Source organism: Triturus cristatus, chromosome 4_1, assembly GCF_964204655.1.
Source record: "Triturus cristatus chromosome 4_1, aTriCri1.1, whole genome shotgun sequence".
Taxonomy (NCBI): Eukaryota; Metazoa; Chordata; class Amphibia; order Caudata; family Salamandridae; genus Triturus; species Triturus cristatus.
The window spans coordinates 305,535,533-305,551,626 of record NC_140585.1 but is presented as its reverse complement, the minus strand read 5'-3'; the positions used below and the strand labels follow the sequence as shown (position 1 = coordinate 305,551,626).

General features: G+C 46.0%; 1 protein-coding gene across 1 annotated transcript in view; it reads left to right on the top strand.

Moving 5' to 3' along the window:
* CACNA1C (calcium voltage-gated channel subunit alpha1 C) overlaps positions 1-16,094 on the top strand; it is a 2,189,932-nt gene that overhangs the window by 2,076,566 nt on the left and 97,272 nt on the right. Inside the window, exon 42 of the mRNA XM_085652198.1 lies at positions 6,271-6,405. Within this exon, the coding sequence (XP_085508324.1) occupies positions 6,271-6,405 (135 nt within the window). The remainder of the gene's footprint in view (positions 1-6,270; positions 6,406-16,094) is intronic.

The window sequence follows — 16,094 nt, the reverse complement described above, 5'->3', positions numbered from 1 at the left end:
GTTCCTTACACTCAGGGGAGTGGATGCATCGGTTCCTTACTGCAGCGCAGGGGAGGTGATGCGTCGCTTCATTACTATGTGGGGAGTTGATGCGTTGTTTCTTACTGCGGCTCGGCGACGATGCGACAAGATGGTGCCTCGATGCGATGTGACGATCCGGTGCGATGCCACAAATTGGTGTCTTTGATGCAATGCGACAACGTGGATGTGACGCGTGCGCGCCCGACGGCCGTGCGGTGACTTGGTGAACTCTTGAGCCACGACAGACCCTGTGACACGCTTCCCCGGTGATGCGACGGCGACCTCTGCGGCAGCGACACGCTTCTCCGGTGATGCGTCACACTTCGTCGGTCATACGACGGCAAACAGCTGCGGCGGTGACACGCTTCTGCGGCGATGCAACGACAACTGCTGCGGCGGTGACAGGCTTTGTCCTCGGTGTGTCGCGCTTCCAGCTCCCAGCGACACGCAGTCTTAAGAGGGCCCAAAACAACAGCAGGCAACACACTGCAGGTAGCATTCCCAGCAAGGGAATTCAGGGTGAGCTGGTGGTGAAGTCTTTGTGACCCTGAGACTTCTTAACAGGAGGCAAGCTCAGCTTCAAGCCCTTGGAGATCTTCCTCAAGGTGATAAAGTACACAAAGTTCCTTTTCCCTTTTCTTGGAAATGAGTAACCACTGCAGGCCAACCCCAGACAGCAACCAGCACTGGGGCAGTCTCCTCCTTCAGCTTCCTTAGTTTCTCTCCTTGACAAAGGTCCGTCTTGATTCCCAGAAGTGATCTAAAGTTCTGAGGTCTGGGACCTGGGCCCCAATATTTATACAGCAAAATCCTTTGTCCTCTGAAGGCAGAGGGTGTCTCTGCCCAGCCAAAACCAGTTCTGTCCTCCCTGGTACAGCTTCCTGGCAGGAGGTGGAGCCAGCATTGTTTGAGAGCACACCTGGCCCAGGTAGCTGAAAGGAAATCTCCTCCCCCTACTCTTTATTCTATGCGGGCTCAGGTCAGTGAAAGGAAATCTCCGCCCCCTACTCTATTCAATGCAGGTCCTATTCAGCCCAGCCCTGATCCATCAGACTGCTGGAGCCAAGGACCTCTCAATCCCTCTGTCACTCACAAACCAGACATGGAATACACAAACCAAGCAGAGGCATGCATGCTGGATGGTTAGGCAAGGAAATACCTACTGTCTAAAAGTGGTATTTTCAAAACACTGAATGTAAAAATCACCCGCACTAAAAGATGTATTTTAACATTCTGAGTTCAGACATACTAAACTTTATTTTCCTATCTTGTTCCCTAGGTCAGTTATGCTTATAAGATGTTATAATGAAACTGCCCAATCTGGCCCATATGAACAGATAGCCTTGCAATAGTGAAAAACGAAATTGGCTGTAATTCACTATCAGGACATGCCACACACCTCAGGGCATGTACTACCTTTTACATACAATGCACCCTACCCTTGGGCCTACGTTAGGGGTGACTAAGATGTAGAAAAGGGAAGGTTTAGGGACTGGCCAGTGGGTGCACTTGCCAAGTCGATATGGCAGTCCCAGACTGCACACAGGCTATGCAATGGCAGGCCTGAACCACACTTTAGAAGATGCTCCTGTGGGTGGCACAACCAGTGCTGCAAGCCCACCAGCAGCATTTGATTTACAGGCCATGGGCACACATTGTGCACTGTACTAGGGTCTGACAAGTAAATTAAATACATCAATCATGGAGTCACTATTCCAATACAATCACTTTCAATAGGGAATACTTGCACTTTGGCACTGAATAGCAGTGGCAAAGTGCCCAAAGCATCTAGACCAGCAAAAAACATAGCAAAACAAATGAAAGGGCACAGGGAAAAAATGGAAGGGAGACCCACGCCAATGGTGCCAGGTCTAACAATAGGTTAATATACTTCTCTGCCATTCCAATCATACTCACCAAAGGGTTCTTCAAAGAGCTTTGCTCGTTATTGATAGCACTGATATGGGGCTCGGGGTGACGTAGAGTAGCAATTGCTAAACTATACGTTCCATTCTCTAAGGCAGCTTGGTAGCCCGAACTACTAGTACTGCGATGCAGCCGCACAACTGCAGTGGCCGATGTGCTGGTTAGGCAAAGAAGGCACACTGAAGTTAGGACACTAGTTTGAGGAGTCCGGTCTGACACAAGTTTTGGAATGGCTGCTCGGTTCAAACAAGATGACACCCAAGGGAGGAGGGCACATTCTCATGAGGGTAGCGAAGAAGTGCTGGGGAACCTACACAATCTTATACATCTCTTACCTTCCTGAGCTCCCACTCCGGGCACTATCGAGTTGCAGGCTCTCCACTCAACATAGAATGTGAGCACATAGAATGAGGCTGGCCTTTGTCCATGGGGAGATCCCTTTACTGATAAGATGCTTTTCCACATTGAAGATCTGGTGGAAAAATATGATATACCTCCAGGGACCATCCTCCTTCATGCTGCTCTTACCCCTCAGCTCGATATGATCTGGAATAGGACATACGATGAACCTGCAACACCATTCCTTCTGCAGACACTGAAAACGAGCCAGTTGCAGAGTAACTAGCCTGTAGAATGCCATGTGCCACGACAGGGGTCAACTGTTTAGGTCAAGGAGAGCAGTGTTTAACCCCTTCGCTATTTGATTCACGCTTAGGCCCCTCTAACTTTTTGACCACATAAGGTATCTACGCTAAATTTGCGCCCTTTTTTCCAACATCATGGGGATTCTAAAGGTACCCAGGGTTTGTGGATTCACTTAGAGGGGACCCAGAAATTTGCCAAAATACAGCTACAATTTTTTTTTGGTGGGGGGGGGGGTGAAATGGGAAAAAGGGCTCCAGATGAAAGCGTCTGTTTTTTCCCCTACAAATGGTATTAAAAAAGGTGTTGTGGTGCTGAAATCACCATCGTCCCAGCTTTCAGGGACAAGCAGACTTTTGTCAGAAAACCAACATTTTTTACACAGTTTTGGCATTTTTCTGGGACATAGCCTATTTTTGCTATTTTTTGTGCTTTCAACCTCCTTCCAGTTAATGGTAGAAGTGGGTATGAAAGCAATAATGGATCCTGGAAAGCTATACATTTTTAAAAGGTAGACAAAATTCTGAATTCAGCAAGGGGTCATTTGTGTAGATCCTTCAAGGTTTCTTTATGGAAACTAACAGTTAAATATAGGAAAAATGGAAAATTAGTTGAAAAAAACAGCCGTTTATGTCAACGTTTTCACCTGTAACTTTTTCTAATTATGACAGCTGTTTGAAAGCAATATACCGTTACATCTGCTAGACCTTTCTGGTTGTGGGGATATATAGGACTTGTATGTTCACCAAGAACCCGACGAACCCAGAGCCAATAACTGAGCAGCAACTTGCAATTATTTTTATTATATACCGGGTATGTAGCAATTATTCTGGGAAAATGTATACATGGAAAAATCGGTATGAAAGACACCTATGTATTTCTGAAATGGGAACAAAATATAGAGTTTAGAAACAGTAGATATTTGCACAGTTCCGAAATTGGGAATACCCATACTAGCCTGAGAATTATAGGACATTTTTCAAATAACTTCTTTTTTACACATTGTCTTTTTTTTGGAAGGCAGAAATGCATCGAAAGTCAATAGGTGATAACAGTTGCTCTACAACTCTGTGTTACCCTAAGTCTCCCGATAAAAATGGTACCTCATTTGTGTGGGTAGGACTAGTGCCCACGACAGGAAACGGCTCAAAATGCAACGTGGACACACCACATTTTCACAATGAAAAATTACCCCTTTTTTGCAAAGTGCGTAGCTGTAGTTTTTGAACCCTAGCTATGCTGGCACCGAGGGAAACCTAGCAAACCTATACATTTTTGAAAACTAGATACCCAGGGGAATCTAGGATGGGGTGACTTGACTGGCTCTCACCGGGTTCTGTTTCCCAGAATACCTTGCAAACTTGAAAAATTGTCAAAAAACACATTTTCATCACGTTTCTGTGGTGCAAAGTTCTGGAATCTGCATGGATCCACAAAACTCCACCCACCCCGCGTTTTCCAAAGTCTTCTGAGAAAAATGGTACCTCACTTGTGTGGGTAGGCCTAGTGCCCGCGACAGGAAATGGCCCAAAACACAAGGTGGACACACCACATTTTCACAGTGAAAAATTACCCTTTTTTGCAAATAGCCTAGCTGTAGGTTTTGAACCCTAACTCCACCGGGAACTAGGGAAACCAAGCAAACCTATACATTTTTGAAAACTAGACACCCAGGGGAATCCAGGATGGGGTGACTTGACTGACTCTAACCAGGTTCTGTTACCCAGAATCCTTTGCAAACCTAAAAAATGTAAAAGAAAACACATTTTCCTCACATTTCTGTGGTGCAAAGGTCTGGAATCTGCGTGGATCCACAAAATTCCACCCACCCCGCGTTCCCCAAAGTGTTCCGAGAAAAATGGTACCTCACTTGTGTGGGTAGGCCTAGTGCCGCGACAGGCAAGGGCCCAAAACGTATTGAGGCGACATCAAAATTGCCTATCACAAAACAACCTGGTTTTGCAAGGGGGGTCACCTGGATTTTTGGCGCCGTGCTCAGCGGCCAGCTAGGAAAACCTACCAAACCCACACATTTCTGAAAACTAGACACCCGGGGGATTCCAGGGAGGTATGACTTGCGTGGATCCCCCAACGTTTGCTTACCCAGAATCCCCTGCAAACCTCAAATTTAGCTGAAAAAAACACTTTTTCCACACATTTGTGTGTGGGAAAGTTGTGGCATCACTGGGCTGACACAAATTTCCTACCCCCCAGCGTTCCCCCAGCTCTCTCGATAAAAATGGTGCCTCACTCGTTTGGGAGGCCCAAGTACCCGGCCCTTGCCTGACGGGTCCTTGACCCACCCACGCGAGGTACCATTCCTATTATGATACTTGGAGAAAGGCAGGGGGTAGGAAATTTGTTGTTTCTTTCTGCAGCATGACAATTTTGGCACAATAATGCAGGGGAAATGTGACAGACACATTTTGAGGTTTGCAGGACATTGTGGGTAAGATAACTTGTTGGAATCCACAAGAGAGACATCACCATGTACTCCCATTGGTTTTTAGTTTACGACAATATCTACAGTTGGTAGGTTATTCTTAGATGGAATGTACACCTTGGCAGAGAGACTAAAAAGACAAAGATTACTGCACAGCCAACTATTCCTCAAGCACACACACATACTGGTTGGATTTGGCACGAGGGCGAGTGATGGTTCAGTATATAAATCATTTTAACAAGAGATTTCACAAAAATGAAATGCACTGTCAATAATTGAAAGGACAGAAAACTGAACCAGTGACTAGCAGCTCGTGAGCTGTAAAGCCACGTCAAGGCACCAACCGCTTTAAAGGCCATTCACACACCTTTCATACGTGATACATACAGGCCATTCACACCACCAGGCACTGATACGTAGTGTTTTAGGTGCCTGTTTGTGCCCCCATCCCCGGAGCACCCACCCCACATACAACACTAGTCTAATATCTATACTAACGCGACATCACCCCGCCCCCTTCACTAGTGGTCCCCTAGGAACTAGGGCTGCAGCCCACATTAAGCTCCAAAAGTTTAATCATTTTGTTGTTTTACTTTTAATTATCCAAGGTTTCTGCTGTATGTTTCCCTGGTGGGGCATCCAGGAAGAGTGAGGATAGAGGTTGTCTGTAATACTTCCCAGTACAGATTCTTCCTGAGTAGTGCTGTATCTTCCCGTTAAAATGAAGATTTTCAATTTTCGTTGTATCCAGAATCTAATCTTGCACAATTAAGCTCTATGTCTCCGACCACCCATCACAGAGATGAGCAAGTACGTAATGCTCTAGGTTTCCCACTCTCAAAGTAGTTTCATCCTCCTGATCTTAGCAGGAGGTCACTTGCTGGTAAACGGGCTAGAGTCACCTAGTGTTCAGGTTGCATGATAATGAAAGCCTTCTAAAGGCTAAACATATATTTTAATATTTCCCTTTCTCTCATCACAGATCCCCCTTTCTGAAGCTCTTTCTGTCCCCCTCCATCACACACAATCCTTGGTTTAACTTTCTTTATTCTACGGTTCGGTTCCTCTACCTTGCTCAGTCTATATCAATGACAGCCTTTAAATTTCCTTTCTTCCTGCACTTACACTCCCTTTTGCATTTAGCCTCCTCAGATTTGACCTGGTGAGGGGAGAAGAATGTTCCAAAGCACGTATGCAGCTGGACCATAATTTGCTGCACTTGTCTTTTTTTCTCATAGGCCGGTTTACGCACTCTCCATGACATCGGTCCCGAGATCCGACGAGCCATCTCAGGGGACCTAACAGCAGAGGAGGAGATGGACAAGGCCATGAAGGAAGCAGTTTCTGCTGCTTCTGAAGATGACATCTTCCGGGTAAGTTATCAGGTGCTAACCTTGTTGTGATGCCCACAGAATTAGGCAGGCCTCGCATTCTGGTGATCACATTTCATAAGACCTGATTATGGCACGCTGGGTTTAGATGAGCGGTGAGTATGGAAAAAAGTAATTTCCATCCCTCGGATTCATTTCTTGTGATGAACTGAAACATGCTACACCATTTTTCTAAAGAATGGATGTTCACACATTCTCTTCTAATGAATGAGAGCCACAATGCCTGTTCCCTTAGAAACACTTCAGAAAGTGCCCTGGACAGACATGATGTGAGGTGAACAGTCTCTCCAACAAAACACTGAACCTGAATACTTTCAACAGGGAAATATTATTTTCTCTTTTGCTAAGGATGAATGTCCTCTTTACCTTGCATTATCTCCTTTGGCCCTACGATTTCTCAAACAAGGATGGATTAAAGTTGTACACAATCTAATAGTTCTACTTTTATCTGCAGGCAGCAACGTTAGTCTGGACCATTCAGTAAACAAGACAAGACTGTCTGGATGTGTAACACGCATTTGCAATGGAATCTGTCTCACATTTATGAGAGTTAGAGCGATTGGCGCTGTAAACGAGAATTCTTTTAAAATGTGTTTTTGTTTGCAGTGGAGTGATTTTTTTTTTAACACCCATGTGGCAGCTTTTGTGGGCTATGTAAAAATGCAGTAATGTTATATATCCATATACTCCTTTAGGGTTGGTCTGACCGCTGGCACATAATAAATGTACAGTTTCTAAGAGTCAGCATCCCAGTCGGAGAATGAGGGATGAAAGGAGCGGGTGGAGCATGTGTTCCCAAAGTGTTTTTCAAAACTCTCCTTAGAGATGGTGCGGCGCTGGTGCAGTGACAATATCCCGCAACGTAGCTCTGAGCGGAGCCACTAATAGGCAAGGCACGAGAAACAGCACAATGTTCATACAAAATAAATAACATGCCACTCCTCCCCCGATTTACGCCCCCCACACCAGGAAGCAGTAACAAGCATTGGCAATTCACGCTTCGACAACACCGCAGCTATAATTAAGTTAAGTTATTGCATCCTTTAAAATTGAGTAAACCGTTTGGTAAAAGAATCCTTTTCGGTGCACACTGCAATCCGATGTAGCATGGTGCTTGCTTTTGGCCTTCAATGCAGATAAGGTAGCGTGGTAGGTCTTAAGCAGTTCCTTTTCCCAAACCCTACTTCCTGTCGTCTACCCCATGCCCCTTGTTAGTAAGTCTCGTCTCTGTGTCGATGTTTGTTGCCAAAAATCCTTCTCCTATTTCTATATCTCTCTGAAGTTTACTTGTTTTGCTTCTCCATGCTGCTGTTGTCTGTAGTGTGCCTCTGGCAACAATAAATGGATGGCTCATGGACATAGGGGCTGCTCGCATGATGCAGATCCCTTGGAAACCCCTGAGTGGGCGCTGGGTTTTACTCTTTACCGCCAGAAAGATCTGGAGAAGCTGGAGTGTTTAAAAGAACAGAAGGAGGGCAGCGGGAGGCTGGTGTTCTGAGCCTGGGAGGAGCGAGGGGAACAAGGCAAAGTGAGAAAGTGGAAGAGAGGGGGGGCGAGGAAGGCGGCAAGCATCATATGGTGAGAGAAGAAAAGGGGAAACCTGAAGGGGAAAAGGCAGGTGTCGTAGCAAGGATGCCATTGACTGTAGTGTAATGCAGGCACAGACAATTAAAATGGAAGCTCCTGCCCCAACTCCAGTAATAAAAGCTCACCATAAGTGGGGTGTGGTCGACCTCTGTCATTGGTCGAATGGTGTGTTACATTTGGGCGAGAAGAGAGATACATCACCACGTTCTGGCCTGTTGGCTAAAGAGGGAAATCCTGCCGTGAATTTCATTACCGCTGCCACACATCTGCATGGAGGGTGAGCCCCTTGCTGGGAGGGGCACACGATAGAACATGGAGTACACGCCTTGGTAAAAATGGCAGGGTGAGGAAGAAGAAATAGTGCCTGCATGGTAGCAGATGGCCTCTAATAAAGTTAAATTAATCTGTGCTAGGCCAATGTGCCACAGCTAGGAACAAAAGTGACGTGTCAGGTGTGCGAACCAATTAGGTAGCATAGAAGAGCAATGCTGGAGTGAACCTATGGTAAGCAGCAGGGGGGATTAAAGCCCTATATAAAATGCAGCATGTCTTGCAGACAGCGCATGCGTGCTGCCAGGCTCGACCTAAAAATGTCAGTCACCACTGGCCTTTAAACTAAGACAAGTAAGATAGTCTGGTAGCACTCTGTCTCATCACTTTCACACAAGACACATCATTTAAAAACGTGTTAGTGCCCATGCCCTTCCCATACCCTACTTGCCTGATCATCAAACTGTCTTACAAGTGGCAGTCAATCTATCCATGAAATTGCATGTCCATCATTTGCATCCTCAAACAGTAGAAGGAAGACATTCAAGTCAAATACTTTCACTTCCACCCTGAATCCCTAATCATGGAGCACTACTTCTGGGATCATAATCATTAAACTGTTTATTGTACGTCAGTTATTTCAAAAAATCAGTTATAAATAGTTCTATAAAACCTTTCATGGCAGTTGAATCTAATGAACACAAATAATATCCTAACCCAATAACAACTTCTAAAGCAACTACACATTTACTAACAGATCAATTGCAGATCTGAAATTAAATACACCATATTTAATAAAAAAGAGAATGTATTTATGTGCACTCCTAGTTATCCCAGCCCAACGCCCATATCTAACAAGCATTGGCATAGCCAATAGGTCTCGCCTTTGGGACCTTATAAGTGTTTAGCCATGCAACAGTTGCATAACTAAATACTTATAAGGCCCCAAAAGCGAGACCTATTGGCTATGCCAAGCGGCCGTGCGGCTGCGAAAGTGATCGCGATTGCGATCAAACATCAAAGCGGCCGTGAAAGTAAATCGCGGTAAAGCACGGCCCGCGTGCCCGCGCACATGCACTATAGCTCTAGGCTGGCCTGGTAGCACTTTTTGGAGCCCTCTCAATAAGTCTCGCCAGACCAGCGCATGCGCTGGGTCAGGCGAAACATAAAAACGGCATACTTACTAACAGATCAATTAAACCACTATATTAATAAAAATAGGACATATGTATATGCACCTCTAATGTAAAACATAGTACAGTCAAGCAACAGATGTAAAAGACACAATTTATTCAACATATTACAAGGACTCATTCCTCCATTCTCCTTTAATAAACAATACATTTTGAAGTTGCTGCTTCAAGGTTACACTCCCATTCTAAACAAGAATAACTCTCTTCTTAATTTTGAAGATGGGAGCTTACCAATATATGCAAAGACTTACAAATTCCGCTTGTCTGTTTTGATGGTTACCTTTCCCTATCTAGAGCGGAGCAACTGTCACTAGATTTCCCTTTCTAGACAGCTACAACAGAAAATCCATCTGTGGCTCCAATATGCAGGCAGTAGTCTTAGACACCGATTAATTGGTTTTAAACAAACTCTAAATTTTGAATTTTTGTGTCAAACCAATAGAAATGCATAGAGGTTGAAAACAACAGGGTGCCTACAGTGCATTTCAGTGAGCACAAGCAAGGCCTCTATTTTAGGCTTCGAAGTGCCCACAAGGGAGGCAGGGATCTCTAAATAGAAAGAGGCGATCACCGATCAGGGAAGTTGAGCCTATAAACACTGGTGACCTGGTGGACTGGCAGGTTGCACACCAGGCTCTAAATGACCCTCCTAATTTATTCCTTCAACAGTATAACAAGTTGGAAATAAAATGAGTACTCCTATTATTCTGTTGTGTCCACCAACCACAACCCAAGCCAGTCTAAGGGCTATAGCCCCTCCCACATACAACACATCCTTCGTCCTCCAGCCAAGAGAGCGCTGCCTACGCCAGAGCTTCAATCAGCACCCCAACTCAATGTGTGTGTTGGCCATAAAAGACTCATTAAAACCCAGAAACTTAGGTCATATCTGTCAATTCCCAAAACTCATTAACATTTATATTTATCAATTCCAGATCTATGTTGAATCCTCCTTCAACAGCCACAGACTCAATATGGGAATCTTGTTCCACTTCCTTTTCCCATCTTTGCAGACCACCTCCCCACTAATCGCCAACTACCACATTTGGACCAAAAGAGGGCATCCGCAGAGGTGGGGGACTAGCTATCCATTATAACTATGTCCTAGAAGAAACTCCAAAGCCCAGTGTGTGAATTATTTGAGTATCTGCTGTTAAAATGTATCACCAGTCCCACCTCCTCCTTTACATTAGCGTTGCCTCATCTCCCCCCAGAAGATATGCATCACCTTTTTAGAAACATTCTTCAACCACATTTCAAATTGATTGTTGATTCACTGGTTACTGAATTTTGGTTTACTAAGTGACAGCAAGACGACTTACAGTCCCATTTTAATACACCTGAAATAAGTAAAAAAACACCAAATTAAAAGATCCAAAAAATCCAATGGACAATCTAGGCTTTAATTGGGCAATCATCCAGAACTGTTGACCATGGATGAACGGAAATGAAATTCTGATGGATAATTCTACCCACAGATTCCTCACCTGCTAAATATTCCCAGGCGCCAGAATGGATCTCAAAATGTTTCATAGCTCTCCTTCGTCAGTAGGGGGTGCTAACGTCCTTACAGCGGCAGAAGTGATGCAGAACGTCTGGCACCGGATCCATATAGTGCAAACCCAGCTCAGTGACACCTGTTTCATTTTTTACACACCCTTCAAGCTACTCTGTTTTTCAAATGTTTCTTCATTTTTTCAAAACTTTCTATTAAAGGTTTTCGGTCCAGTTCACAGGAATGTCTCCTCCAGAAAAACAGGATTAACGCCCTGTCATTCCTGCAGTGGACAGATGTCTATTCCCTACCCAAATGAAGTGTGCCTTTATTGCCTGGAGCGGAAGCACAATTTCAAGTTGAGCAAAAAGTGCAGCCTTGTGCACTCTTAGCTGTTCCGGTTTGTACTCCAAGTCCTCAAAGAAGAAGATAAGAAATCAAAAGAGGAGGAGAAGGAAAACACCACCCCCCAGTGTCATATAAAGTCCGAAGGTAGGTCACCTTGGTGCATTCCGCCACTGCCAGGTCACGTAAACACCTCTGCCAGCTCCACCAACGCCAGCGCCTACAGAAGGTCTATCTCTGGCCCACCATTGCCTCTACTACATGAAGTACCTGCACATTCTAGGAAAGGGCATAGATACAGTGACTCGGTGACCATGGCTATGAGATCCGGTGACATTACGAAGGCATGCATGGCTCCGGGCAACCGTGTTCTCTCCAGTGATGTGCAGGTGTCATTAATGGACATGTCTTTTGATAGGACACATCTCTTCGGAAACAAGGCTGATTCTGCCCTGTAGAGATTGAAGGAGGAAAGAGTGATGGTCCAGTCTTTAGACCTTCAGTCACAAGCCCAGGATTAGAGGCATCTTCTAAAGTTTCAGACTTCTCATAAAGCACCAATTTCTGTCAGTACCAGCCCTCCTAATCAGCAGAGCAACAGAACCAGCTGCTTTGTGACTGCTATGGAAAGGGTGTCAAACCAGCAGCCATCCTCCTGTACCTTGTCTTGTCCTGTGCCACCCAGAACGCCGCTTTAGAGTCCCCTTGAAGGAGCAAATGCAAATGTTAGCGAACAGGTATCCTGTCTACAGGCCTGGAGGATAATAACATTGGACCAATGTGTCTTACAAATTAAAAGGTATGCCCTACCTATCCAATAGGCTCCTCCCCAAATATCTCCTGCTTAGTCCTACTGTCAGAGAATTACCTGCGGATCCTGCAGCAGAAGTGCCAGCCCTGCTACAGAAAGGAGCATTGGATTAGGTCCCAGAGCACGAAATTGGACAGGGGTACTTGATACATCCTGATTCCCAAGAATGACGGTGGCCTTCATCTGAAACTAGACCTCAAGATGTCGAACTTGTTCCTTCGCAACAAAAAGTTCAAGATACTATTCTTGACTCAGGTTGTTCTAGTGCTGGAAGCAGAAGACTGAATGGTGCTTCTCGATTTACAGAATGCTTATTTCAACATATCAATCCTGCAGTCACAAAGCAGGTGCCTACATTACGTGGTAGGATCTACCCACTAACAGTTCATGATCCTCCCGTTTGGGCTAACGTCAGCACCTTGAGTGCCACCAAGGTGATGGTGGTGGTTGCGACTTATCGGAGGAAGTTGGGGACCTCTGTGTTCCTGTACTTAGAAGGCTCGCAGCTCAAGGCCAGCTTACCACAGTTGGTGTTGGACCATCTACAGGCAACTGTACCCCTGCTGATCGACTTGGGCTATTCCACCATTCTATGCCTTCTGCTTATAGGGGCATTATTGAGCACAACATTCTTAAGAGTCTTTACTTCTCTGGAGGGGCCATGAGACATTTAGAATATGATTACGATGTCTGGTGAGAAGGCTCGAGTTCTAGCCCTGATGGTCCTCCATCTCCATGTCTGCTGGCCTTGTGCTCCCTTATGGTCACGTACACACACTGGCACATAAGGGCTCTCCACTGTTCCCTTCTTCTGCAGTTGTTCCAACATCAGGGAGATCTATTGGACACCATCATGATCTCTCAGGACACGGGGTGAATCTGAGCTGGCAATTGGTGGTAGAGCAGCTGTGATAATTGATGTCCTTTTACCCTCCACCAGCGACTAAGTGATCACAAATGCATTCAGCCTTGGATCGGGTGCGCATCTGGAGGAGCTGGAGATCAGAGGCCTTTGGTCTCCAAAAGAGCAGTTACTTTCTATCAACCTGCTCAAACTACAGTCAATTTGCTTAGCTGTAGCGGCACTTATAAATTGATGTTGCAGTGAAGTGGCTAACATTTAGCCTGGGGCAGGACAGACTATAGCTTGGTGGAAGACTAACCTAGAGGAGAAAATGTTGCAAAAACATTTTGAACACACAATCTTATGTTTGGATAAAGGGGACAAAGGAGAAGAAAGTAGAGGATGGGTGTTTTGGACTGATAAATTGGGCACTCAATCGAGATCAGTCACAGACACAACCCAGTAGAGAGGCATGTCCTAAAAGACAAACTATCAGCACTAAGCCTCTGCGCAATGACAAACACAGATACACATAACAGTAAATATACAATCCCGCAAAATGCATGAGTATGCTAAAGGTATTGAAAAGAAGCAAATCTGCTATACGCCTCCATATGAAACTCACCTCCTGTGAAATGATGAATCTAGACTGCGATCTCGACATTTCCCAGAATGGTACAGATCATTTGTATCTGAAAAGGTAGTAGGGCTGTGTATACTTCTGTCAAGAAGAGGAGAATACTGGTTAATGGATTACTTCAAGAACAATATCTCTCTTTGGCATCAGTCTACATACTCAACCCTGGGCAGGAATGCTATCCAAGGGAAGCTTAAAAGCTATTCTACAACGAGCGGCTGGCCCCCTCCACAGAAATAGACAAATCACATCAGAGGTACGCAGTGCTTAATTTGAGCCAGTGGTTTCTGGTACCTGGCACTGCCACTTAATTGTTGACACCGGCGTTTGAGGCAGTCTGCCACAAGGTGGAGATGTCTGAGATTACCACAACAACAGTCAATTATTAATTCAGTATTGTGAGAAGTTGGCCTGATGTATGATGTCACTAGTTATAGTGTACACCTTATATCAGTCCAAATACCCTTATGGTGATTGGTTGTAAAGTCAACCTTATAGACCAGCTATCCTAGTGGTAACATGGACAAGAGCAGTCTTAGGCTAAACTCTGAATGGCATGTGAAGCCAGCTGTGATACCATATATAATCCCTTGAATACCAAATGAAAGGACACCACAACAGATATATATAAAATAAAGTGTATTTATTCTAAGCAAACCCTCAGCACTCTTTATGAGATTAGAGGTAAGTACAACACAGTCTTATTTAAGCATACATTAAGTCACACAGGTAAGTAATACAGTTAGGCCCTAGGGGCCACGCAAACCATATACTAAGTAAGTGGTATAAGAACCACTGTCACGGAAATAGAATAGGCCTAGGCCTAGGGAATCGCTGGGGCTACACTACACTAGCGTTAGTTAGGAAGTGGGAGGCCCACGGGATTCGTGTGCAGAGTGGAAACACTCACGCGTAATGCGTAAAAGTCAATAGCAATAGTACAGTTTAGAAAACGGTAGATTTAGGACACTTCCGGAGTACCTAGGGAGTTGAGACTTGAAAACTAGACACTAGGATAGTCACTATCCTGATGAGCACCGGAGTACCCAAGTTACCTAGCCCACAGGCTGCGGGTGCATAGGGGTGAAGATGCGTCGTTTTCGTCGTCGACTCCTATGGATGCCTGAAGAAAGATGCTGACAGGCAGTCAGTGAAGAGTGTCCGGTGGATCCCAAGGCTGGGATCAAGAAGAGAAGAAACCTGCAAGCAGAAGGGACAGAGTCAAGGTCACTAGCCAGTGACCACGTGGAACCAGGAAGGAACCAGGCGATGTCGTGAAGATTGCAGGTAAAGGTGAAGCTTGTCGCTGCAGCCAGGAGGACCAGGAAGCGTCGAGGACGACCAGGACCAGGAGGCGAGCTGTCCCACGAAGGCTCTTGCTGTCGGCGGCGTCGAAGTTGGACTAGGACTCACCAAGCCTTGGCAAGCGGAACCCACGAAGAACGAAGGACTTGCTTCTGGTGCAGACCAGGAAGGTCTGGGGTGCTTCTTCTTTGCAGAGAAGCGGGAGCCAGTCTGGAGGAGCCAAACCAGCGCAGAAGATTTCAGGGTGCGTCGTCACAAAGGCCACTAGCCAGCGGCAAGCAACCGGACAGACGCGGCAAGCAGGAAAATGCTGAAGGGCCCCACGCAGGACTCGTGGAGTGTGGGGGGCTGATCTTCGATGCAGATGGTGCTTGGGGTTGGGGCTTCTCAATCCCCGGTGCACAACTTCGAGGGTACCTCAGAAGCTGCGCTTTAAGTTACTAGCCACTTTTTCCAGGTAGCCGGTCCCACGTCGCTCGTCGCCTCCACGGATCTCAGCTTTGCTGTCGATGTGGATCAGGGTCGGAGAAGTCTGGAAGTCAAGGCTCTGGTCAGGCTCTGCAGTCGGTTCCTCGTAGAACGTGGGCAAAGCAAAGGGTAGTCTCTTGATGGTGCCTGTTTGCACAGGGTAGCCACTCCTTGGCTACAAGGGAGATTCTTCAGTCTTCTTCTTTCGTCGAATGTTGAAGGTCCAGAGTTTCTGTTCAGTTTTGCAGGTTCAGGATAATCTAAAGTCTTGAGGCCCAACTCCCACTCTTATACTAATCTGGGGGGCTGGGATACCTGCTAGGTCACGCCCTATGGGTGGGACCTGGGAGGGGGTGGTTACACCCACTTCCCTTTGTCCAGTTTCGCGCCAGAGCTGGGGCTGGAGTGCCCCAGCGCCGGTTTGAACTGGACTATGCAAGGAACACCTTGTGTGCCCCAGGCATGTCTCATTCCTTTCAGCCCACCCTGCCCCAATACACTAAAGGCTGTCTGGGGAGGTGCTAGCACCTCCCCAAGCAGGAAACCTATTGTCCAGGCCTCCCTGGCTGGGATCACTCCCAGCTGCAGGAGGTCAGACTTGTGTCGTGGCAGCAGCATCCATTTTGTGATGCTGAGGCTTTGGTCAGAGGCTAACAGTTGAAGTATGGTTTTAACATGTCTTTCCCTCTAGAAGGGGGGAATAATATTCTCATGTC